This window comes from Lissotriton helveticus, chromosome 4_1 (assembly GCF_964261635.1).
Source record: "Lissotriton helveticus chromosome 4_1, aLisHel1.1, whole genome shotgun sequence".
NCBI classification, from domain to species: domain Eukaryota; kingdom Metazoa; phylum Chordata; class Amphibia; order Caudata; family Salamandridae; genus Lissotriton; species Lissotriton helveticus.
The window spans coordinates 1,099,391,563-1,099,417,064 of NC_136063.1; the positions used below are offsets into that span (position 1 = coordinate 1,099,391,563).

The 25,502-nt window shown below is 47.9% G+C and overlaps 1 protein-coding gene across 2 annotated transcripts in view; it reads left to right on the plus strand.

Moving 5' to 3' along the window:
- The window catches only part of LOC144829004 (uncharacterized), a 391,507-nt gene that overhangs the window by 244,158 nt on the left and 121,847 nt on the right, over window positions 1-25,502 (plus strand). Inside the window, exons 10-11 of one of the 2 annotated variants that reach the window (XM_078687693.1) lie at window positions 9,632-9,671; window positions 10,637-10,744. In XM_078687693.1, the coding sequence (XP_078543819.1) occupies window positions 9,632-9,671; window positions 10,637-10,744 (148 nt within the window). The remainder of the gene's footprint in view (window positions 1-9,631; window positions 9,672-10,636; window positions 10,745-25,502) is intronic. The other variant, XM_078687694.1, reaches the window with a different exon arrangement.

Consider the following 25,502-nt stretch of genomic DNA (forward strand, 5'->3'; position numbering starts at 1 on the left):
CACCCCGGTGCTCACTGTGCATATGCCGGCTCGAACCAGTTCCAGGGGCACACCAGCCCCATAGCTGGGGAAAGCCCGGCATGGGAGCGGGGTGTAACCACCCCCCTTCCTAGTCCCACCCATAGGGCAGGACTTAGTCGCGTGCCAGCCCCCTTTTGCAGGATAAAGGTAGGAGCAGGCCCCCTTCCAAATTAGATCAATCTTTGAATCCTGAACCGACCTTCTACACGAAGAACTCAGGACTCTTCTCAAGATTTCTCCCTTGTGACTAAGGAGTAGTCACCCTGCAGCAGCAGGCACCAACCAAGCATCGCGGTTTGTTGCCAGTCTCTCCTTCGGATCAAGACTGCTCCAGCACGACGTGAACCGGCTTCCCTGGCACCTCTGACCTCAACCTACATCATCAGCCCAGCTGTGATCCGTGGGTGCGACGAGACCTCGAGGGACCGGCCATCTTCAGAACTGCACGACACTTGTCCAGCACGACCACCGAGTGACCCTCGACCGAGTGCTTTGGGATAAGAGAAGCCCCGACCCTGAGCAGCTCCAGCACCGAAGTACAGCCCCCTTGCATCCACGAGATCTGCGTGGGGCCCTTCTGCTCTTTGCTGCTCACCGCGTTGTGCAGGTCACTTGCCCGTTGGCTAGTGGCCCTTTTTCGACGCTTCACGACGACAACCACTGCTGGTCTGGTTGCTCCAGACTGGCCCTTGCTCCCCTCCAACAGAGGAGCACCCCGGACCCTCCTGGTCCACTCCAGACTCCATTTTAGGTCCACCGCGTGGGCTTGAATTTGCCAAGACTTGTTGCCCCAATCCTGGGTCCAGTGACGTCGACAGCAGACACCTTCGTGGGACAGCTCGCCCCTCCATCCTGGTCGCCGACAACGCCTCCTGGTCCGAGAGACTGCAGAGCCCAGCAGCGCCCACTCACCTGGTCGAGGTGACTTCGTCCGGTGCCATCCTGGTGCCCACCTAAATCACTGGCTAGTGATTCAGAACTTGGTCCCCTCTGCTTACAGGTCTTCTTCTTCCCTGATCCAGGCTTGGATCTCCACTGGCCGCCTGCCAGCAACTTCTTATCTTCAGGCTCCTGGTTCGACAACGAGGTTTCCGATGCAACTTGAACCCTATGCAGCCGCAGCCCCTGGGCTAGGTAATCTGAGTACTCCGGTGCTCCAGCATAGTCCAACACCCTAAGTGTTCGGATCCACTCTTGTTTTCGACCCACCTAGTCGGGTTCGCCCGAGAACAGTAACTTTGTCTTTACTAGCCTCCATAGACTTTTTCCCGCCTTACGCGTGAGAGTTCCCACTCTGCACACGACGTCCACAGGCCTCCTGCTCCTAATCTAAGTGTTTAGTATTGTAGGCCTAGCGATTCTAAAGTCTATGAGAATAGTTACTTATCTGCTAGTAATTCGCATTCCACTTCTTGTGTATATGGTTTTTCGTGCCCCTCGGGCATTTGTGTAAATTGTGCGACTTTCAGTAATTCTTTAAGAGTTTTGTTGTGTGCTTAGCTCCCTGTCTCATAAAGAGCCAGGGTAGTCCTGTTATAAATAAATATACTTTATTTTTTTGATAACAACTTGTGTGGTGTCCTTTCACTTGGTGTTCAAGGGGTAATGTGATGGTAAAACAGCTGGCTTAACACGCCCTCTAGAGTCTTAGCCTTAGACTGCTCGGATTCATGCTACTAGGATAGCTGGTCTATAAGGTTGACTTACAACCAATCATCAATAAGGGTTGTCTGGACTGATACATAGTGATCACTAGAATAGTGAGCACTGCATATCAGGCCAACTTCTCACATTGGTGAGCAGCGGTTGGGATTTGAGCTTGCTGTTGTTTTACCACACGTATCCTAAGAATATCATTTGAAAGATCACATAAGTACGGAGGTACATATAACTTAGCTTAGAATACTCTGAGTTCTACTGAACCAGCTGTTGTAGCTCCTAGGGCCTAGCACACCCTAAACTACAACTCTAGCAAGGGATCAGTAGGTAAATATATAGTGTAGGTAAGTGCACCACTTACACCTTGCTAGAAAAGCATGTCTACCCATGTAGAGTCTTCAGAGACTCCCCTTGTGGTTATTGACCCTCCACAGGTCATCTCAAGATATGCAGCTCTCAGTTTCCAGGAGATGAGACAAGTGTGTACCTCCAGGAAACTGAAACAGGGGTCTAACCCCACCCTTCCGTTTCTGATAGGTCTCTTAGAGGCTTATGATTAAGGCTCCCGGTATTCCGTTTATACGGATTTTCACACATAAATACAGACGGAAAAATATTCTTCTTCCGTCTGTATTTATGAATAGAAATGGAAAAATACGACCAAACCGGAATCTGAGCATTGTTTGGCCATCCGTGCTCCAGCCAAGTGGGTAGCTTGCCAAGCCCCTCTTCCTGATTTCGGTGTGTGCCTGCCCTCATTAACACCTGCAGGGCCTTTAATCTTTGAATAGGCGTGGGGAATTTCTTCCTGTGATGGTCTTGTATTGACCTCTGACCTTCCCCCCATAGCCCTGTTTCGCGGTTTGCTCTTTAAGGAGGTGGGTACGCTGTAAGTAGCTAATGCAAGACCGATAGAAATGAGTTAATTGCGGGGTGGATAGTGAGGATCGGCAGGGTGACAAAGCATTCAAAAACAATTCAACCCTTTCACTAACCTGTGGCTTCAGTTATTTTCTTTTTTTTAAACTGCTTATTCAAAGCGTATGACAATAATAAGTAATTAACCAGATAGCCACTGAGTCACTTTGCGGAAAAAAAATGATTTCCAATGTGACCCAAAAAGGGCTTAAAGAACAGCAGCATAAAACAGTATCGAAATTAGGTCAGATTAACAATCGGATCCTTGAAGGCCATTAACACTAAACTTTCCACTCTGACTTTGAATGGCATGAAGAAACACAGCAGGAGAACAATAGCAGAATGTAAACATTCGTGATAAGTGCAGCTTGCTAGACACAGCCAGGGCATATCTGGAAACTCTTTTCAAAGTAAAATTGTGTTTTATCCACCGTGGCCGCAGTTAAACTGTGTGGTATTATGCCCTAATGCACAGAAAATGTCTTCAACAAAAAGAACTTTGTCATCTAAATTCAGTAAAAGGATCAATGCTACTAGGCAGTAGAAAGTAAAATAAAGCAAATGATACACGTCTAAAACCCAGTGTCTTCAATGCAGGGACTGTGTCTCCATTCTGGAAAATGTAGTTTGCATTAGTAGCTCATGTGGGTGTTGTTCATTATTTCAGGCTGCAGACGTGTGAGGGAAATAGAGCCCGGCAGGACTAATGCAGGGCCTTTAATTTCTGAGGAGTGCAACTTTACTCCCACACCAGGTAGATGATTTATTCTCAATACTACCCTATCTACATGGGAGATCATGGCAAAAGGCTAAGATGGGACAATGGTATTGGCATGACTCTAAAGATCCTTAGTGGTCAGAAATAAGAGATCGCTGACTCAGAGGTGAGGACAGCACAGAGCATGCTGTAGAGAGGAGCGTGGAACAGGCAATTAGGGCAATGAGGCACCCAATAGATCTAAATTCTCATGAAAGCGGTCAGCTCTTTCATGCCCTGTTTAGCTAGGCCAATGACAGTGCATAGGTGCACTCAACTAAATTCTAAATGTGTTTTACATCTAATAATCATGGCTAGCGACAGTGTTTTCAATATTGAAACACAGCAGCAGCTCACTAATGAAATGTGTTTACTTAATTTGGCACATATATAAATATAGCTAAACTTATAACAACCGTGTGCACTATTTAAATAAACATGGAAAAATACTAGCTCCAGAGTCTTATCTGGCTTGCGCCAAAAATAAATGCGGATATATACAGATAAAATGACAAAAAAATAAATATGGATAAATACAGACGGAAATGCTAAAAAAATAAATACCATAAAACCGGGAGCCCTACTTATGATGCTAGGAAAGCATCCCAGGCAGATGGGAATATGCCAGCCTTAGAGGGTACTCGTGGTGATCCAGACCTCCTTGACACTGAAAATGCAGTTGGGGAGGAGGATCAAGAGGAACTCTCTGGGGATGAGGCAGACAGGCCTGAACTAGTCAGCAGACTCACTAGGGCCAACTTAGACCTGCTTGGGAAAGGAGCTGGGGCCCCCCCAGTACTGACCCTAATCAGGCCTAACATTGGAGTTAGGAGAGATAGATCTCCTTCTAGGGACTCCATTAGATCTCTGCACTCTAATGCCTCTTCTCAGGGGAGAAGGAACTCTCCCCAGAGGAGAATGACTTCCCCTCAGAGAAGAGAGCATGAAGCAAGGATGAGACAAGCTAAACTGAGGATTGAAAGGGAAGAACTTGCCCTGGCCAAAGAGAAGCTTGCCTTTGCTAGAGAGCAGCAGATGAGTGGGATAGTTCCCACTGGTGGCAGCAATCTCCCAAGAGATAAAGAGAAGGATTTAGATACTAAACACCTGACAAAGATAGTGCCCCCCTTTAAACAAGGGGATGACCTCCAGAAATGGATGGCTGCTTTGGAGAGGGCCTGCACTGTCCAGTGCATCCCCCAAAGTCAGTGGGCAGCTATACTGTGGCTCTCCTTTGATGGCAAAGGTAGAGATAAGCTCCTCACTACTAGAGTTGAGGATGCTAACAATTACCAAGTACTGAAAAATACACTGGTTGATGGGTTTGGCTTAACCACTGAGCAGTACACGTTGCTGTTCAGGGATACCCAGAAAACTCAGTCTCAGGATTGGTCTGACTTTGTTGATTGTGCCACTAAGGCTTTGGAAGGCTGGCTACTGGGTAGTAAGGTTACTGATTTCAAAGGATTGTATAATCTAATTATGAGAGAGCAAGTCTTAAATAATTGTCAGAACCAGTTATTACACCAGCACCTGGTAGACTCTGATCTGACCTCTCCACAAGAATTGGGTAAGAGGGCAGACAAATGGGTCAGAACCAGGATTAGGCCCAAGAACCAAGGTGGTGACCAGAAAAAGGAATCAACCAAGCCTCAAGAGAAGGGTGGGAATAAATCTACAGATCAAACCACATCAGGGCCCCAAAAATCCTCTGAGGGGGTTGGGTCCCAGAATCCTTCTAATAACCAGAAGAAACCTTATTGTTATCCCTGTAAACAGGTGGGTCATTTGAAAACTGACAGCAGTTGCCCAAAGAACAACAATAAGGAGAACATACCCCCAAGTTACATTCCCAAACCTCCTGTTACTACTAGTAGTAATCCCCCAGGTGGTGGGAGTGCCCCCAAGAATTTGGGTGCATTTACTTTGGGAGTTCCTGGGGACTCTGGCCTAACCAAGTCCCCTGACTTAGATACTCTTGTCTGTGAAAATGGCATGGGGTTTGCCAACTTCACCACTTGTCCCAACACTTTGGGCAAATACAGACAAGAGCCCCTCATCAATGGAATGAAAGTTGAGGCCTACAGAGACACAGGGGCTAGCATCACCCTGGTGACTGAGAGTCTAGTCCCCTCAAGGCAACTTTTACCTGGTGCCACATACCAGGTGACAAACATTGATGGAGTGAAGAAAACTCATCCCATGGCAGTGGTAAATCTCAGCTGGGGAAGTGTCACTGGCCCCAAGAGAGTGGCAGTGTCACCCAACTTGCCTGTAGATTGCCCACTGGGGAATGATTTAGAGACCTCAGCCTGGGCTGAGGTAGAGCAAGAAACCCATTCTAGAATGGTAAACCCCCATGGTAAGGTTAGTAGGGCAGTGATAGCCACAGCCCCAGTCCAAGATGTCCTCCCTGAACAGGTCAGGAGGGCTGTGCCAGTCACAGCCCAATCTCAGACAGCTTCCTTCCCAGAAAAGGTTAGCAGGGCTGTGATGGTCACAGCCCATACCCAAACTGAGTCCCCTCCTGAAAAGGTTGGTGGAGTTGTGATGGCCACAGCTCAAACTCAGACAGATAATAGTGTTGTGAAGCCTGAAACTATGGATCACTCCACTCAGACAGAGAGCATTGAGGAGGAAGAGAAATCTCCCTCCCACCAGACTTTAGGAAAGGATCAGCCTCCTCAGGGAACTGATCTGACCCCTTGTGAAGAAACTGCCACAGAGGTAGTCAGGCCTAGCCTGGCAGAACCCCTGATGTCAGTGGACCCTTCCAAGGTGGGACCCAGTCTGGAGCAGGTAACCTGCCCCTCTCTACCCTGCCTCAGTCAGCCCAGGGCTGTAGAGGTCAGGGAGGCCAGTGTTGGACCCCAAAGGGCCCCCTGTCCAAAAGAATTCCCCAATCAGCAGATTAAGGGCACTGAAGCTAGTAGTCCTAGCCAAGTGAAAATAAAACAAACTCCTGAGGGATCCCCCTTAAAATTAGTTAGGGACCTCCCACAGATGGACACTGTTGGGCACAGCCAAACTTGGGACCTGAGGGCCCCAGGCCTGACCTGTCCCTCCAGTAAGCCAAACAGAGGGGCCCAGCCTCCAGCTTTAGGTAGCCAGATGTTGACCCTGAGAGCTCATAGCAACTCAGTCCTGGGAAGAAAGGCACACATGGTAGATGGTGATTGGAGGAAGTTGAGCCCAACATTAGTGGAGTCTCACTTCAGTACTCCATCCCAGCACCAGTCTTTTACTTTGCCAAAACACACCACAGGTAGAGATTCCCTATGGTGGAGACCCTCAGATACCCTTAGGGTGAGGGATTGCTTAGTGGACCATGAGATAGGGGGTAACCATGCCAGTGCTGGTACTTCCTTATATGGCCACTTAGGCAATATAGGCTTACCTGGTCAAGGATAGCCTTATCTCCTTTCGTTTTGGGGGGGGGGGGGGTTTATGTAGGAAGGTAGATCCCGGACTATGGTTGCCCCCAACTTTTTGCCTGGTGTTTTGCTGGTTTTCTGACTTAGTTGACCTGGTGCCCTGCTATTCAGGACCCCAGGCCTACTGCTCTCTCTGTAAAATGGATTCCATGTACCTTAGGTACATATCTAATTGGATACTGAGTCACCTTATCAGTCCCTGTACAGTGTACCTTAGGTACCCAGGGCATTGGTGTACCCAGGGCCTACCAGGGGCTGCAGCATGTATTATGCCACCCCTGGCTGGCCATCCAAATATGACACAACTGGCTGCTTGACAGCTGGGGCAAAGTGGTGTAATCACCCTTTGCTTTAGATATAGTATTCCTATATCTAACCCTAAAATGGACAAATATATTCCTATCAGTCACTCCTATGGCAGGCCTTAACAATCCTGAAGGCAGAGTGCTTGGAATAATGTGAGATGGTGCTCTGGCATGAGCTGAGCCCGTTTGCAGCTTGCGGAACCAAGTCCTAATAGCTGTTCCATGATAACGCATACCATATACTCTTAAGTGCATTATAACCCATCGCTTTATCAAAACATGTCGAGTAAGGTGTCATACGAATTGGAATACTAACCCCTCGCCAATTCTGGCGACGGGGTTAGCATTCCACCCTTCTAGAGGGACACGACATGTTGGTAACCTGTAACCCCGGTTAAAGTCAGACAGAGCCTTAGCTCCACAAAATGGATGCTGCCACCGAGACACAAGTCTGCCCTCCTGTTGCTGGGAGTCCTCCCAGCGCAGGAGACAAGGACAAAGGGTTTCCTGCCAGGGGCGGTGCCAGCACCGTCCCAGACAGGATTTTGTGTATTCTAGGTAGGCAGGCCTTTAGAGGAAGGTGACTGCAAGTGGCACCCCGGTGCTCACTGTGCATATGCCGGCTAGAACCAGTTCCAGGGGCACACCAGCCCCTGAGCTGGGGAAAGCCCGGCATGGGAGAGGGGTGTAACCACCCCCCTTCCTAGTCCCACCCATAGGGCAGGACTTAGTCGCGTGCCAGCCCCCTTTTGCAGGATAAAGGTAGGAGCAGGCCCCCTTCCAAATTAGATCAATCTTTGAATCCTGAACCGACCTTCTACACGAAGAACTCAAGACTCTTCTCAAGATTTCTCCCTTGTGACTAAGGAGTAGTCACCCTGCAGCAGCAGGCACCAACCAAGCATCGCGGTTTGTTGCCAGTCTCTCCTTCGGATCAAGACTGCTCCAGCACGACGAGAACCGGCTTCCCTGGCACCTCTGACCTCAACCTACATCATCAGCCCAGCTGTGATCCGTGGGTGCGACGAGACCTCGAGGGACCGGCCATCTTCAGATCTGCACGACGCTTGTCCAGCACGACCACCGAGTGACCCTCTACCGAGTGCTTTGGGGTAAGAGAAGCCCCGACCCTGAGCAGCTCCAGCACCGAAGTACAGCCCCCTTGCATCCACGAGATCTGCGTGGGGCCCTTCTGCTCTTTGCTGCTCACCGCGTTGTGCAGGTCACTTGCCCGTTGGCTAGTGGCCCTTTTTCGACGCTTCACGACGACAACCACTGCTGGTCTGGTTGCTCCAGACTGGCCCTTGCTCCCCTCCAACAGAGGAGCACCCCGGACCCTCCTGGTCCACTCCAGACTCCATTTTAGGTCCACCGCGTGGGCTTGAATTTGCCAAGACTTGTTGCCCCAATCCTGGGTCCAGTGACGTCGACAGCAGACACCTTCGTGGGACAGCTCGCCCCTCCATCCTGGTCGCCGACAACGCCTCCTGGTCCGAGAGACTGCAGAGCCCAGCAGCGCCCACTCACCTGGTCGAGGTGACTTCGTCCGGTGCCATCCTGGTGCCCACCTAAATCACTGGCTAGTGATTCAGAACTTGGTCCCCTCTGCTTACAGGTATTCTTCTTCCCTGATCCAGGCTTGGATCTCCACGAACTTCTTCACTGGCCGCCTGCCAGCAACTTCTTTTCTTCAGGCTCCTGGTTCGACAACGAGGTTTCAGACGCAACTTGAACCCTATGCAGCCGCAGCCCCTGGGCTAGGTAAACTGAGTACTCCGGTGCTCCAGCATAGTCCAACACCCTAAGTGTTCGGATCCACTCTTGTTTTCGACCCACCTAGTCGGGTTCGCCCGATAACAGTAACTTAGTGATTGCTAGTATTCCTAGACTTGACTAGTATTCCTAGACTTGTTCCCGCATTACGCGTGAGAGTTCCCACTCTGCACACGGCGTCCCTAGGCCTCCTGCTTCTAATCCAAGGGTTCAGCATTGTAGGCCTAGCGTTTCTACAGTCTAGAAAAGTAGTACTTACCTGCTAGTAATTTCTCATTCCACTTGTATAGTATATGGTTTTTCGTGCCCCTCGGGCATTTGTGTAAATTGTGCGACTTTAAGTATTTTTGTAAAAGTTTTGTTGTGTGCTTAGCTCCCTGTCTCATAAAGAGCCAGGGTAGACTTGTTAGAAATAAATATACATTTATTTTCATAACAACTTGTGTGTTGTCCTTTCACTTGGTGTTCAAGGGGTATATGTGATGGTAAAACAGCTGGCTTAACACGCCCTCTAGAGTCTTAGCCTTAGACTGCTCGTATCCATGCTACTAGGATAGCTGGTCTATAAGGTTGACTTACAACCAATCATCAATAAGGGTTGTCTGGACTGATACATAGTGATCACTAGAATAGTGAGCACTGCATATCAGGCCAACTTCTCACACAGCACTAGCATCATCACACTTGTGTAGATGTGTCCATGTAAAACATGAATTTTTAAATTGTTTAGTATGTCTAATTATAAGAATTATTTTGCATTTCAGGCAGACAAATGCTGATGACTTCATTGAAAATCTATCAAATGTAAGTGTGCATGCTTTATACTGGATACAAAATATTCATATACTGTATAGAGGCCACTAAGTTGTATTTCTACACTTTTCTGAATGAAGAGGTGTTTCAGAAAAAAAAAATCTGTATTGCTTTGCTGAGATATTGGAGATCAGCAATTCTGTTTATCCATTGTCTAGAATATTCTATATCCAATAATAGATGTTTGGGGCTGTTGATACTGATTTATTACATATTTTGACAGATTGTTGGGTGACCTAAAAGAAATTCTGTACTGAGCCATTTAACAGAATTTGTGGCACTCATTACATTCTTTTTTCTGCTTTTATACATTTTGGGTCAGTTTCTATTGATCAAATGTTTCCAGCGCATATCTTTCCAGCAATTAAGCTACTCATGACTAAGGCGGTTAGCCTTCTAATCGGTCTTCTGCCTACACCATTATTATGCCCTTGCATGTGAAAGAAATACCTTTTATTCATTCCAACATATAAGACTCAGTTTGAACAGGCCACTTCACAAGCAAAAGCTGACCTAGTAAAAAACTTTCATCTGCTCCTCAATTATATCTTGTGTAAGTTTCTACTGAGTCGATACAGAGGATAATTTGTAAATGCCAGTACTCCCAGTAGGATATTTATCCACCACCAGTCCTGAAATATTATATTGCTTGTTGAAAACCATTTTTGCTGTAAAGTTGTATACCTTTGTTAGAACTACTCACAGCAACATCATGGGACCTTTGTTGTGGAGCACAGTGGCATTTCTTCCTAAATAAAGAGTTTTAAGGTAGGTGTACATGAACTGATAGGCACAAATTAACCTGTTTAGCAAAATATTTAAGTTTATGTTGTAAAATGTCTGACCTTGTGATGGCAGCATAATACATAATTTTTCCGTGACGGAGAATACTCTGAATTGGATTGATTATACTTGGTTTGAATGGATGACTGAATAATCCAATTATGTTCTTAAAGCAGATTAATGAAGTGGCACAGAATCCTGTAGTGGAAACACAACCTCCATCTTTTCAGGGCACCGGAAATGATTACCGTACGAGCACGGATAGAGCCTCTCAATACAAGGTATTTAAAATACAACAAAGCCATGCTACTACTAATGCTGTTATAACATTGTACATAATCTGAAAGGGATGGACTTGTTTTAGTTTTTTTTCCCTGGGGGATCACTGTTCACCAATTGCATTTCTACTTGGCGAACCTCCACTATAAATGTTTCTGTGGGTGTGTTTAGTTTTCCTATTAACTTGAACCTGTTGTCCTATGCCCAGTATTTCAAAATAATGTGTTGGAGGTATATGAGCTGTAGATCGTATACTTGTGCATAGATCGCCATCTTGTGTTGGGCTCGGATGTTTGCACTTTGTTTTTGTCTTGGAAGAAGTATTTTGTAGTCACGAGGTAGGTGACTCCTCCTTAGGACGATAGTGCGCATGGGCATTCACTCCATCTCCAGATTGTTTTTTTCCGCCATCGGGTTTGGGTGTGACTTGCTGCGCTCCGGGTCGATATCGGTTTCGAATCTCCCTTCGATGCGCAATCCCTCTCCACATGATGGTATTGTTTCAAAACTGTTTCACTTTCAACGCGCATCGTTAAAAACAAACTCCTCGACGTGGGCCATTGGGCCTATCCGCGCTGACCACTCCTGCAGTCAATGGAAAGGACTCCCTTCATAAAATGCCCCAGGTGTTGTACTAAGTTCCCACACACGGACTTGAATGAGGTCTGTAACCTCTGCCTCATCCCGGAGCACTTTGACAAGAACTGTGAGGCCTGTTCATCTTTCAAGTTGAAGAAAACCTCTGTGATCGTCTGGCTCGAAGTCACGAAATTTCTTGCAGAAGTGGCTCGATTCCGGACATCTTCGCCGCTGATCCCAATGTCCAGCCGGAGCAACAAGATGATGAAGAAGACATCTCCGTCGAAGACGAAACAATCACCCCGGGTCAACGGTCCGTGACAACCGAAACCCCTCTCTCAACCAAAATCAAACCTAAGGCTCCGGTAACACTTTCGGGCTCGGGTCGTCACCGGCAACATGTCTCAGACGCGCTGACCAAGCTATGAGACCTGAACATAAGCCTTCCGGCTCGGCTCGAGCCAACCCCATTCTGGTGCAGAAAAGTCACCTTCTGCGCCAAAGCACAAAACTACAGATGTGCCACACCCATCTTTGTCTTTACCAAAGACACCCTCGACGCCCAAGCTCTCGGCGTCGAAACATACCAAAGACAAACCTTCGGAGCCGAAAAAAGTCTTGGAGTCGCAAACTCCTAGAATAAAACATAAGGAGCCAAGACCCCACAGAAAGCCTCAGAGACTAGGTCCAAAGAACATTTTGACCCCAAATCTTCGGCACCAAATTAAGACATTTTACCCATGTAACCTGTACCTGATTATTTGAATCCCAAACAAAAAACTCTTTCTATTGATCCAGAGACTGGCAAAGTTGTCACCAAGCCTCCAAAAAAGAGGAAAGTGGACACTTCAGAGGAACCTGAAATACCCCTAAAAAGAAAGGAGATTAGTACTAACACCTCCCCACCTCCTTCTCCTCCTCCTCCTCCAGCTGATCCAAATCTTCTCATTTCTCCACCACACTCCCCACACATTGTTTCACCTCAAACATCAGATACTGAGGATGATCATTCCGATGAGGGTGGGAATATAGATCCACTTGGGGATGATGATGCACATACCACCCCACACGATGTAGACCCTTGGGATGACTACAATACTGATTCCGACCCACATAATGACCTGGACCTCTATCCATCGCATTCTAGGCCATCACCACTAGATGACATTATTGGGTTTGCGCAACTTATCAATAGGGCTGCCCAATACCATGGGGTAGCATTACATTCAGATCCCTTAGAGGATGATTTTTTGCTCGAAACATTTGCACCCTCGCAAAAGTCCACTCGCACCATGCCAATGTTGAAAGGAATGCTCAAACATGCCCCGAAGTTTTTAAGGGCCCTGTCAGAGTCAAGATTCTAAACACCAGGATAGATAAAAAGTATGAGGCAGCTCCCAATGACCCCATTTACAATAAAGGTTTGCTCCCTTTGGATTCTCTTGAGGTGTCTAATGCACGCAAGAGGGCAAACTCGGAGAGTACAACCGACAACCCCGCCTCCTGATAAGGAATCAAAGCTAATAGACGCATCTGGTAAACGCATTGCGCCACAGGCTGCAAATCATTGGAGGATTGACAATGCGCAAGCTTTATTGGCCAGGTAGGACAGGGCTCACTATGACTGGCTTGAAAAGCTCATGGAACACCTTCCTGACTTTACAAACAAAAGGCCAACAACCTTATACAAGAGGGGGAATTAATCCCAAACACTCAATTAAATGTGCGCTTGACGTAGCTGATATCTCATCTCGTGCCGTTAACACTAGCATTGTGTTGCGCAGGCACGCTTGGCTCAGTCTCTGGATTCAAACAAGAGGTACAATCTGCTATTCTAAATCAGCCCTTTGATCAAGAGTATCTTTTCGGATCCTCAGTGGACACATCTTTAGAAAAGATGAAAAAAGGTACGGAAACTGCTAAGTCAAAGGGGGCCTTACATTTCCCTTCTGCTAGAGGCTCTTTTTTGCCACTCCTACAGAGCCGGCTCCAAAACCATTGGCTCAGAACACCCCTCTTCGTCGTATAAGAGCCCCGCTCAAACTTCCTCCAAAGGATACTTTCTTGGAGGCTACAGAGGCAACAATTGTAAGGGAAGAGGTCACAGCAACAATAACCGCTCCTCCCCTGCCACCTAACAGTGAATTCCCTGCAGTCCCCCCCCCCCCCCCCCCCCTGATCATCCCACTCCTGGCTTGAGATGTCTCTCTCATTTCCTACCTGTCTGGAATTGAATCACAAAAGACAAGTGGGTAAGACAAATTATCCAGTATGGTTACAGCCTGTAACTCACCTCTAACCCCCCCCCCCCCCAACAACGTTCAATATCCTCTGCACAACTAACCATCTAACTCTTCTCAAACATTTCCCTATTACATAAACATGCAATAGAACCAGTCCGCTTGCCTCACCAAGGCACAGGGTTTACTCCCTCTATTTCCTAATTCCAAAAAAGGACGGCTCTTTCAGGCCCATATTGTACCTCAGACCGCTAAACCTCTACATTCAGTCGGATCACTTCCATATGGTCACTCTCCAACAGGTGCTCCCACTACTTCAACAGGGTGACTTTCTCTCCACTCTTGATTTTAAAGGACGCCTACTTTCATATTCCCATTCACCCCGCTCACAGGAAATGTATCAGGTTCGTGGTAGATGGTCAACTCTACCAATTCAAGGTCCTCCCATTCGCAGAGACTACAGCACCCAGAGTCGTCACCAAGTGCTTCGCAGTTGCTGCGGCCCACTTAAGAAGACAGCACATTCATGTCTTCCCTTATCTGGACGACTGGCTCATAAAAGCCGACTCACACAGCAACTGTGTGCAACACACACACAACAATTTAACTGCTTCACAACTTGGGATTCACAGTAGACCTCACCAAATCCCATCTCCAACCATCCAACGAACCGGCGGAAGGACGTTCACGTATAACGCAGCCAAGGCCTGGAATGCTCTACCTCTCCATCTTAGAGCCACCCAGAACCTTACTACGTTCCGCAAACAATTGAAGACTCATCTTTTTACATCTGCATGCTAATCCGTTAACTTCTTCTCCCTCCCCCTGTGCTCTGTAGGTTACGATTCCCCTAGCACTTGGACGCCCACGGGCATCAACTGCGCTCTACAAATCCCCAAGTTTACAAGTTTACAAACAGTATCTGGGGGTGACAATAGACACTTAAAAAGCTCTGCCATACCCTAACCCAGTCAGGATAAGCATCATACAAACCCGAATAGCAAAGTTCCAGCCTTAACACTCTACCAGCGCAAGTGTTCATTCAAATAATTGGGATGATGGCCTCTTGCATTCTCATCGTCCCGTATGCACGGCTCCAAATGCGTCCCTACAGGAGTGTTTGGCACTTCAGTGGAACCAGGCTCAAGGTTTGCTAACTGATCTGTTGTTGGTAGACGACCGCACCCATCACTCTGCAGTGGTGGAACACACAAAACCTTTCCAAAGGACGGACATTCCTCGACCCGGTTCCACAAACAGTGCTAACAGCAGACGCATCGCTCATCTGCTGGGGAGCTCATCTTCAAACCTATACCATTCAGGGCATATGGCCCCCTCAGCAAAAACAATTCCACATAAATTACCGGGAATTATTGGCAATCTTCCTAGCGTTGAAATCTTTTCAACCCCACATCATAAACCAAGCTGACCTGGTATGTACAGACAACATCACAGCAATGTATTGCATACAAAAACAGGGGGGGGGGGGGGGCACTCTCTGCACCTTTCACACCTAGCCTAAAGCATATGGAGATGGGCCATTCCCCAAAATATACATCTCCTTGCAGAACACCTCCCTGGAGTACACAATCAAATTGTGGATCTGCCCAGTCGCTAAACACAAATCCACGAATGGGAACTTTATCCTCAAGGTCTGTTTCCATTCTTTCAAATGTGGGGCCACCCCGAAATAGACCTGTTTGTCACACACCAAAACGCGAAATGCCCACCTTCGCCTCCAGGTATCCACACCCATTGTACAAAGGCAATGCACTATGGATGAAATGGTCTGGCAAATTTGCTTATGCTTTTCCACCTCTCCCACTCATTCCGCTAGTGGTTCGGAAACTCAAACAGCATTCCCTCACAATGATCCTGGTTGCTCCAACATAGGCCCAACATCCATGGTTCACAACCCTCTTGGAACTTTCAGTAGTTCCTCACCAAAAGGTATGCCTCTCACCCATGTTTCTCACTCAGAACCATGGAGAGATAAGGCATCCAGATCCTAGTCAACTCATCCTTGCAATCTGTCACCTGAAGTCTTAGTTTGGCTAACTTAAACTCCCGCCAGACTGCATTAACATCATTAAAGAGGCTAGATGTCCTACCTCTAGAGCTTGCTATGCCGCAAAGTGGAAAATATTTGGAATTTACTGTACAAATAACAAAATCAACCCACTAGATGCTTCTATTCAAGACATCATCTGTTACCTTTTGCATCTACATCAATGGAACCTAGCGTATACATCCATTAGACTACATCTCACGGCAATAGCAGACTATCTACAAATCAGACAACATTTGTCTTTGTTTAGCGTACCAGCTATCAAGGCATTTATGGAAGGACTTGAAAGAATAATTCAACCTAGAGTTCCACCTTCTCCAGTATGGAACATAAATGTGATACTTCTCAGGCTCATGGGTCCCCCATTTGAACCTGTGCATAAATGCGAATTAAAATTTCTCACCTGGAAAGTAGCTTTCCTGGTTGCGATCACTTCTCTCAGAAGAGTCAGTGAACTCCAGGCATTAACCATACAAGAACCACTTCTCCAAATCCATCATAACAAAGTGGTTCTCAGGACTAACCCAAAAGGTCTACCTTAAGTCGTCTCTGCTTTCCACTTTAACCAGTCTGTAGAACTCCCAGTGTTTTCCCTCTACCAGACTCAGTAGCAGAACGGGCTCTTCACATGCTAGATGTAAAAAGAGCGATTTTTTTACTACATTGAAAGAACAAAATCCTTTAGAATGACTAAACAACTTTTTGTGGCTTCTCCCCACCTCATAAAGGCAATCCGATCCTAAAAACAGGAATTGCAAGGTGGATTGTTAAATGCATCCAAATATGCTATGCTAAAGCCAAACGCACCTTAACCAATCCCCCTAGAGCTCACTCCACACGTAAACTAGGGGCATCTATGGCATTCTTAGGGAACATTCCCCTAGATGACATATGCAAAGCAGCAACTTGGTCTACACCACACACGTTCACAAAACACTATTGTGTAGACGTGCAAGCAAAACAACAAGTTAGTGTGGGCTAGGCTGTAGTAAGAACACTTTTTCAAACCACTACAACAGATACAGGTAGCTGCCTCTAAGGGGGTAGCTGCTGTATAGTCTATGCACAAGTATACGATCTACAGCTCATATGCCTCTAACAGAAAATGCTACTTACCAGTATGCATCTGTTCTTGGCGTGGAAAGCTGTAGATTGGTATACCCCCACCCGCCTCTCCGGACACCTCTATCTGTTCCAGTACTATCTTACTTAGATACATTACACATGGACATACTTTTCTATTTCTTTCTAACTCCATCATGACCCTCCATGGCAAACCAATCTAGAGATGGAGTAGATGCCTATGCGCACTATCGTCCTAAGGAGGAGTAACCTACCTCGTGACTACAAAAGACTTCCTCCAAGGCAAAAACAAAGTGCAAACATCCGAGCCCAACACCAGATGGCGATCTATGCACAAGTATACCAATCTACAGCTCTTCATGCCAAGAACAGATGCATACTGATAAGTAGCATTTTCCTTATAGCTTGGCACTTGAAATTCCTGGGAGTATCAGCACCATTTGAGGTATGCTTGGTAATACTGTTTTAATTCGGACTTCTGCGCAGAGGCCCAGCTGGGCGATGCTTCTCTGTGAAATCTGATTTTCTGATTTCCAATGTACTTTTTACTGTGTCTTTGATTTATTATTCCATTAGTCCTCCCATTACTGTGTAGGGCTTGCTCTTCTAATCCATGTGCAATGCTTTGAATGATTATCCTAGGGACAACATTGTAGAAAACAGGACTAGTCACTGAAGGAAAGCGCTGAATGCCTATTTTGGATGTTTCCAAATCTAAGAGCAGTCATACTATATCTTTATCTAGTGAACCTAGTTTGGAACCAATGGAGTCTGAACAATGGGAAGATGCTCAATAGTGTTATAGTGGTTATTTAGAATAAGGAGGTAACTTGTGCTACTATTTTTTGAATGGGGGTAGGGAGGTTAGAGGCAGGAGACTATCACTTCCTTTGTCTTAAGTATTTTTCTGAATTCTAGGTGGTTCAGAGCAGTTATAATGTTGATGGGTTTGTCGGTCCAGATCTTGGAAGTGGTAATGAAGTCCTACCTTATGTTTTCTTTCTTTTTGTACATTTTTGTTTCCAGTCTGATGATGTTCGGCCTAGTAGTGTGGCACTCTCTGCCTTTAATGTTTATTTTCTTGGCCAGGTTTATTGAAGTAATGTTTCTTATGGTTTTGTAGTTGCTTTGGTAGGTCTTGAGGATGATGAGGGCCCAACGGGGAACCCAGTAACTTTCCTTGTTGTGGTTGACCTTTTTTAGACCCTTGATAATGCAAGCCACAGTGTGAAGGATTCATTCAAGGGATTCCACAGCCATTGAGCAAAGCTTTGCCACCCTCGAGATGGAACAGTATGATTGCTTGCACTGTGGTCCTAAAATGTGCTTCTAGCAGATAGGGTTTACTTTTTTCAGGAGTAATAGCTCATGTTGTGCAGTCTAGGTTTTCCTGGTGACGTTTTTTTTTTCTCCGTGAGATCTGTTTCAAAGGTTAATCGAGCAGAAGCCATCTAGGTTCCTGTCATAGAGCCAGGCTTCAAACTGTGATTGTTGTGAGTTTTTGGTGGACAAAATGAATTCAGTCTGATTGATTTTCAGGTAGGTGCTTGACATGGAATTATAGATCAGGTTGAGACAGATTGTTAAAGGAATGTTTAAGGTCGAGTTGAATGTTGATTGGCTTTTTTTGTCTGAGTAAAGATCCAATGGTTTCCCTGTGGAGGTTGAAGGTGATGGAGGGAGAAAATGAGAACCAGGGAGCACCGTCTTAAAAATGCACTCCGAAAGTGTTCCTAGCAAGCAGATGCTTGCTTGTTTTGTCGGGGGTTTTGAGTTTTCTTTCAATTCTTTGATATTCAGATTTACACCTATGCTATGGTTGGCACCACTTAGGTTTCTTGTCATCAGTTTTCCATTTACATACTAAGTGTTTCTGAAGCTTCATAGCTCTTATTATACTATTTGTGTACAAGCTTTGCCTTGCATACATACTTTTGGCCCCTCTTTCGCTGACTCGCTCTAAATTTATAAACACAGTTGATGTGATGATAAACAGTCTTATTTAGAATGGAAGAGAAAGCTTCACCCACATTGTATTGACATGCTTCATCCTAGACTGACGTATCTCCCCTATCCTGCCAGGATAGTATCAGTATGGCCTGAGAAGTTAAGAGTTCGAGGCATGTGGGCTGCTGAATTCATATCTATACAATAGATCGCCGCCTAGTGTTGGGTCCGGATGATTGCACATTGTTGTCCTGGAAGAGTCTTCGAAGTATCACAAGATAGGTGGCTCCTCCCCTGGACTACAGTGCGCATGGGCATCGACTCCATCCCCAGATTGTTTTTTTCCGCCATTGGGTTTGGATGTATATTCGACATCTCCAGTTCGGAATCGATATAAACTTTTCATAAGGCCTGAAGGCTTCATTCGTTTACAGTCTGTATTGTTTTGCGTTCGGTGCCCAGCTCTGTTCCGGCTCAGTTCCCGAGTCGGACGTCCAGAGGAGTCGCGTGGCTCTTCGGTGCTCGAGGCCCAGTCGACGCAGCAAGACTTTCGACGACACATCATGGAACGGAGTCCGTTCAAGAAATGTCCTGTGTGCGGATCCAAGTACCCACACATCGACGTCCACCCAGTGTGCAACAAGTGCCTGTCGCCGGACCACGATGAAGCCAACTGTATGGCTTGTTTCAGGTTTCGATCGAAGAAGACGATTCGACTTCGGCGCGTGGCGCGCCAGGAGGCCCGGCAGTCGGACCCGGTGGACATCTTCGACAGCGAAGAAGCAGACAAACAGGAAGTTCATATGCAGATTTCCCCTCCGGCGGAGGAGATCGACTACGAATACGACGCGGACGTCGAAGTGGTCGAGGAAGAAGTCGTTGACGAGGTAGGAGACGACAATGAGGCCTACGGGGGCCACAGAACCACAGAAGATAGCTCATGTGAAGAGCTAAGCCCCGAACAAACAATTACTAAGGCTCAGGTCGAGGGATCGCCACACGGCCTTACCCAAGACCATCCACCCAAATCCACGGCCTCGCCTGCGGACCCGGCTACGGACACTTCTGCGGAGCCTACGTTGGTCAAAACGAAATCGAAACCGAAACATTCGGTGTCGACGAAAACGAAACTAATGGAGACAACGTCGAAACAAAAGACGTCTGTCCCTCCGGCCGCATCCTCCTCTTCAGACACGTCGGGGCAGCCGAAGGCGAAGAAGGCCGTCGACCCGGGGAAGTTGACCAAGGGCGCCGAGCCAAAGTCGGTCAAGGGCGCCGAGTCAAAGTCGGTCAAGAGCGACAAGACCACGTCGGCGCCGAAGGCCGTCGGCGCGGAAGGAAGGCACAGTGTGCCCAAGAGGGCTGATCCTGTGCCTCGGCCGGATAAGAACAAGGCCTCGACGCTCGAGTCTTCACTCGCAGGTGGACCGAAGACGTCTGTCGGGTCGACTAAACCGTCCGCTTCCTTTACGAAGCAGATGTCGGACTCTCTACTACGCATCAGGAACAAGGCTTCCGCGGCCGCACCGAAGGATGCTTCCACCGCGAAGCCAGCTGCCACAACGCCGAAGTCTTCGACGCCACTCTTGTTTACGTTGCCGCCGAAGGTAGCACCAAAGGCCTTCGCACCACGGTCGGTCACCAAAGCGCCCGTCCAAGTGTCTACGGCGTCAAAGCCTTCTCAGCCGCTTGGGAGCTTGAAACCTCAACAACCCTCGGTGGAGGAGCAGTCTGAACACTTTATCGACACCGGGAAACTGACCCTCTACAAGAGGAAGATCACGGCAACCCAGCCTTTGGAGTCCTACACGATTCCTTTGAAGCGCAAGAAGCCTGCTGTGGACTCCCCTGTTCTGGTGATGCCTCTTTCTCCACGGACTCCACGAGTGGCTACACCCTCGCCCACTTATTCAGCTGTGGAGGGTGGTGAAGGTGATGACTAGGAGTATAACTTTCCTGCCAACACTGATCCTGAGGATCACCAAGACTCATGGGCAGATGCAGGGGACCCAGGGGATCCGCAAACTGCCCAGGACCCTCAGGTGTACAATGTCAAAACCTCTCCTACTGAGGATTCTGCGGCATTTAATGCTCTGAGAGGGCGGCTAAAAACCACGGCGTCCAGCTGCATGCTGACCCTATCGAAGTGGACTTCCTCTTTGATACCTTTTCCACGGCAGAAAAGACTGTCAAGACACTACCCATGCTGAAAGGGGTTCTCAAACATCCTGCAGACATTTTTAAGGAACCCACACGAGCCAGGGTGATCAACCCTAGGATCGAAAAGAAATATAGGCCAGCACCTGGCGACCCCACCTACATCAAAGGACAGTTGCCATTGGACTCTCTGGTAGTTTCTAATGCCCGGAAGAGGGCGAACTCGCAGACCACTGGTGATGCTCCTCCCCCAGACAAGGAATCTAAAGTGCTGGAGGCATCAGGGAAGAGGGTGGCGGCTCAAGCGGCCAATGTCTGGCGTATCTCTAACACTCAGGCACTACTGGCCAGATATGACAGGGCGCACTATGACACACTAGAGACCCTGTTACAACATCTTCAAGATCAGTATAAGGAGGCAGCTGAGATGCTTATTCAGGAAGGGAAGCTTATCTCCAACGCTTCTATTAAATGAGCACTGGACGTAGCGGACACCGCGGCCAGAGCCATTAACACCAGTGTCATGTTGAGACGCCAGGCCTGGCTCAGAATCTCCGGTTTCAAGCCGGAGATACAGACCACCATCCTCAATCAGCCAGTAAACCCAGATAGGTTATTTGGTCCTGAAGTGGATACCACCTTAGAAAAGATAAAAAAGGATACCGAAACTGCAAAATCAATGGGGGCTCTCCAGTCCCAGCAGTTTCGGGGCAGCACTTTGCGTCGCTCAAGCAATAGAGGTGTTTCCAGAGGCCAGAAGTCCCAGCAAACGCAATACAATAAAGGTGGGGCGCAATCCTCTTACACCAAGCAGAGTAGAGGCGGCTATCGGGGCAAGAGCACCAAGGGCAGAGGTCGTGGAAACAACAACTCACGCTCCTCCGCCACCAACAAACAGTGACGCCCTGTCACTGCCCCCCGACTATACTACACCGGTCGGGGGGAGACTCCAGCAGTTCCTGCCCGTCTGGAAATCCATCACCACAGACAGGTGGGTCAGGAAACTTATCCAGTTCGGTTATTGTCTGGAGTTAACATCCACTCCACCCAACATGCCACCAAAACACCGTCCTATGTCCACAGAGCATTTGCACTTATTGCAGCAGGAGGTACTCGTCATGCTGCAAAAAGGGGCAATCGAGCTCGTGCCGGTGGAGGAAGAAGGCACAGGAGTGTACTCCCTGTACTTCTTAATCCCAAAAAAGGACGGGTCCCTAAAACCCATACTGGACCTCAGACCCCTGAATCAGTACATTCTATCAGAACACTTCCATATGCTCACACTGCAGCCAGTTCTCCCGTTGCTCAATCAGGGAGACTTCCTCGCAACCTTGGATCTCAAGGATGCCTATTTCCACATTCCACTGCATCCATCACACAGAAAATACCTCAGGTTCACTATTCACGGTCGGCATTATCAGTTCAAGGTCCTACCTTTCGGGGTGACCACGGCACCCAGGGTGTTCACAAAATGTCTGGCGACAGTAGCTGCGCACCTCAGGAGGCAGAAGGTTCACGTTTACCCTTACCTGGACGACTGGCTTGTTCAAGCAAAGTCGGCCCTGGAGTGCACCGCCAACATGTCCCACACCATTCGCCTTCTTCACGATCTGGGATTCTCACTGAATTATCCCAAGTCGCACCTTCAGCCAGCCCATGTGCGGCAATATCTGGGTGCGACGATCGATACTCTGGCAGCCTCAGCTCAGCCGAATTCTGTAAGGATCGACAGCATTCAGTCACTGATCCAGAAGTTCAGACCACAACACTCTCTTCCAGCAAGAGTGTTCATGCAGTTGATAGGCATGATGGCCTCCTGCATCTTCATAGTCCCGCACGCGAGGCTACATATGCGTCCGCTCCAGGAATGCTTGGCTCATCAGTGGACGCAGGCTCAAGGACAGTTGAACGACCTAGTGTTGGTGACCGGTCGGGCATACAACTCTCTGCATTGGTTGAATCCACACAACCTTTGCAAGGGCCGACCGTTCCAGGAGCCTGTGCCACAGATTGTCCTGACGACGGACGCATCTCTCCAGGGATGGGGAGCTCATGTACTCCACTATACGGTGCAGGGACTATGGACAACGCAGCAAAGGAGGATGCACATCAACTACCTAGAACTGATGGCAATCTTCATGGCGTTGAAGGCATTCAAAGTACATCTGTGCAACAAAGTCGTGTTGATCCGGACGGACAACATGACGGCCATGTACTACATTCAAAAGCAGGGAGGTACACATTCCACAGTTGTCTCATCTGGCTCAGAGCATGTGGAAGTGGGCCATTCAGAGGAACATCTTCCTCATGGCGGAACACCTCCCGGCCAATCAGATGGCGGATCTGCTCAGCAGGTACAGCCACCAAATGCACGAGTGGGAGATACATCCATCAGTACTCCACCCGTACTTCCAGCAGTGGGGTCATCCAGAGATAGACCTGTTTGCCACAAGGGAAAACGCAAAATGCCAAAGCTTTGCCGCCAGGTTCCCTCACCCACAGTCGCAGGGCAAAGCGATATGGATGAACTGGTCAGGCAGATTTGCGTACGCTTTTCCCCCAGCACCTCTCATACCGCTGGTGGCACGAAAGCTAAAGCAACACTCGATGTCCCTCATCCTGGTTGCTCCAACGTGGGCACGCCAACCATGGTACACCACTTTTCTAGAACTCTCTGTGGTACCGCATCAAAGGCTGCACCTCACACCCAGGCTTTTGACGCAGAGCCATGGCGACATTCAGCATCCAGATCCGCAACAGCTCAACCTGGCGATCTGGCTCCTGAAGTCTTAGTTTGGCTACCTTAACTTGCCTCCTGAATGCATGGATATCATACGGGAGGCAAGAAAGCCCACCACCAGAGCTTGCTATGCAGCGAAATGGAAGCAGTTTGTCATTTACTGTACTGAACACATCAACCCGCTAGATGCATCCACTCCCAACATCATCTGTTATTTGTTACATCTTTACAAATGCAATCTAGCATATGCTTCCATTCGGATACACTTATCCGCCATAGCGGCTTATCTCCAAAACAGGCAGCATCTCTCCGTTTTCAGAGTTCCTGCCATTAAAGCCTTCCTAGAAGGACTGAAGCGGGTCATCCCTCCCAGGACCCCGCCAGCTCCTGTATGGAACCTCAATGTGGTCCTCACCAGGTTGATGGGCCCACCTTTTGAGCCTCTACATTCATGTGAGATTCAGTTCTTAACGGGGAAATTGGCTTTTCTCATTGCCATTACGTCTCTAAGACGTGTTAGTGAGCTACAGGCGCTCACTGTACAAGAGCTATTCATTCAAATTCACTCCAACAGGGTGGTGCTGCGCACTAACCCTAAATTTCTTCCTAAAGTGGTCTCGCAGTTCCATGTCAATCAGACCATTGAGCTGCCTGCGTTCTTTCAAAACCCAGAGACAGTAGCTGAAAGAATGCTCCACACTCTCGATGTTAAGCGAGCTTTGATGTATTACATCGATAGGACCAAAGAATTTAGGACGACACAACAACTCTTTGTTGCCTTTTCAGCCCAGCACAAGGGCAACCCCATTTTCAAAGCAGGTATAGCCAGGTGGATCGTTAAGTGTATTCAGATTTGCTATCACAAGGCTAAACGCACTTTATCGGTCCCCCCCCCAAAGCCCACTCCACCCGCAAGTTGGGGGCCTCCATGGCTTTCCTTGGTAATATCCCTTTGGAAGATATTTGTAGAGCAGCCACATGGTCTACACCACACACGTTTACTAAACACTACTGTGTAGATGTGCACTCCAAGCAGCTGTAGGGCAGGCTGTTCTTAAAACACTTTTTCAAACGTCTGCAGCTGGCACAGGCGGCCGCCGTTAATGGAGGGACTGCTATTTATTCTATGCTATAGATATGAATTCAGCAGCCCACATGCCTCGAACTGAATATGCTACTTACCAGTATGCATCTGTTCTTGGCATGTAGGGCTGCTGACATTCATATCGCCTGCCCTCCTCCCCAGCGCCTGTAGCGGCTGCAGAATTCACACTTACTCTTCGCATGGTCATCGCTCACACTGTTACACTCCATCTTCGCCACAATGGCTAAAAACAATCTGGGGATGGAGTCGATGCCCATGCGCACTGTAGTCCAGGGGAGGAGCCACCTATCTCGTGATACTTCGAAGACTCTTCCAGGACAACAATGTGCAATCATCCGGACCCAACACTAGGCGGCGATCTATGCTATAGATATGAATGTCAGCAGCCCTACATGCCAAGAACAGATGCATACTGGTAAGTAGCATATTCAATCCAAAGCAGCTATTTCCAGATGGATAATTAACTATTTTTAGAATGTTCTGTTAAAGCAAAAAAAAAAACTTTACCGACACCCCCTAGAGCACACACCACTCGAAAAATAAGGGCTTCTATGGCTTTCTTAGGCAACATTTGTGAGAAAGTGCCATTTTTCTTGCTTTGGTATGCTCCCACTTTTTTCTGAACTGCTGATGTGCTTTGACTGAGTGTGCCCTGGGCTCCCGCCAACCAGGTACCCAGGGCCTGTGTTCCTTCCCTAAAACTGTGTTGAAACTAAAACCCAATTGGCATCTCTGGCCACCGGTCAGCCCCTAGTAATTGGTACCCAGGGCATGGTAACCAGAGAAGACCTGAGGACTGCAGCACTTATTGTGCCACCCTCAGAAGCCCTGTACCCTGACA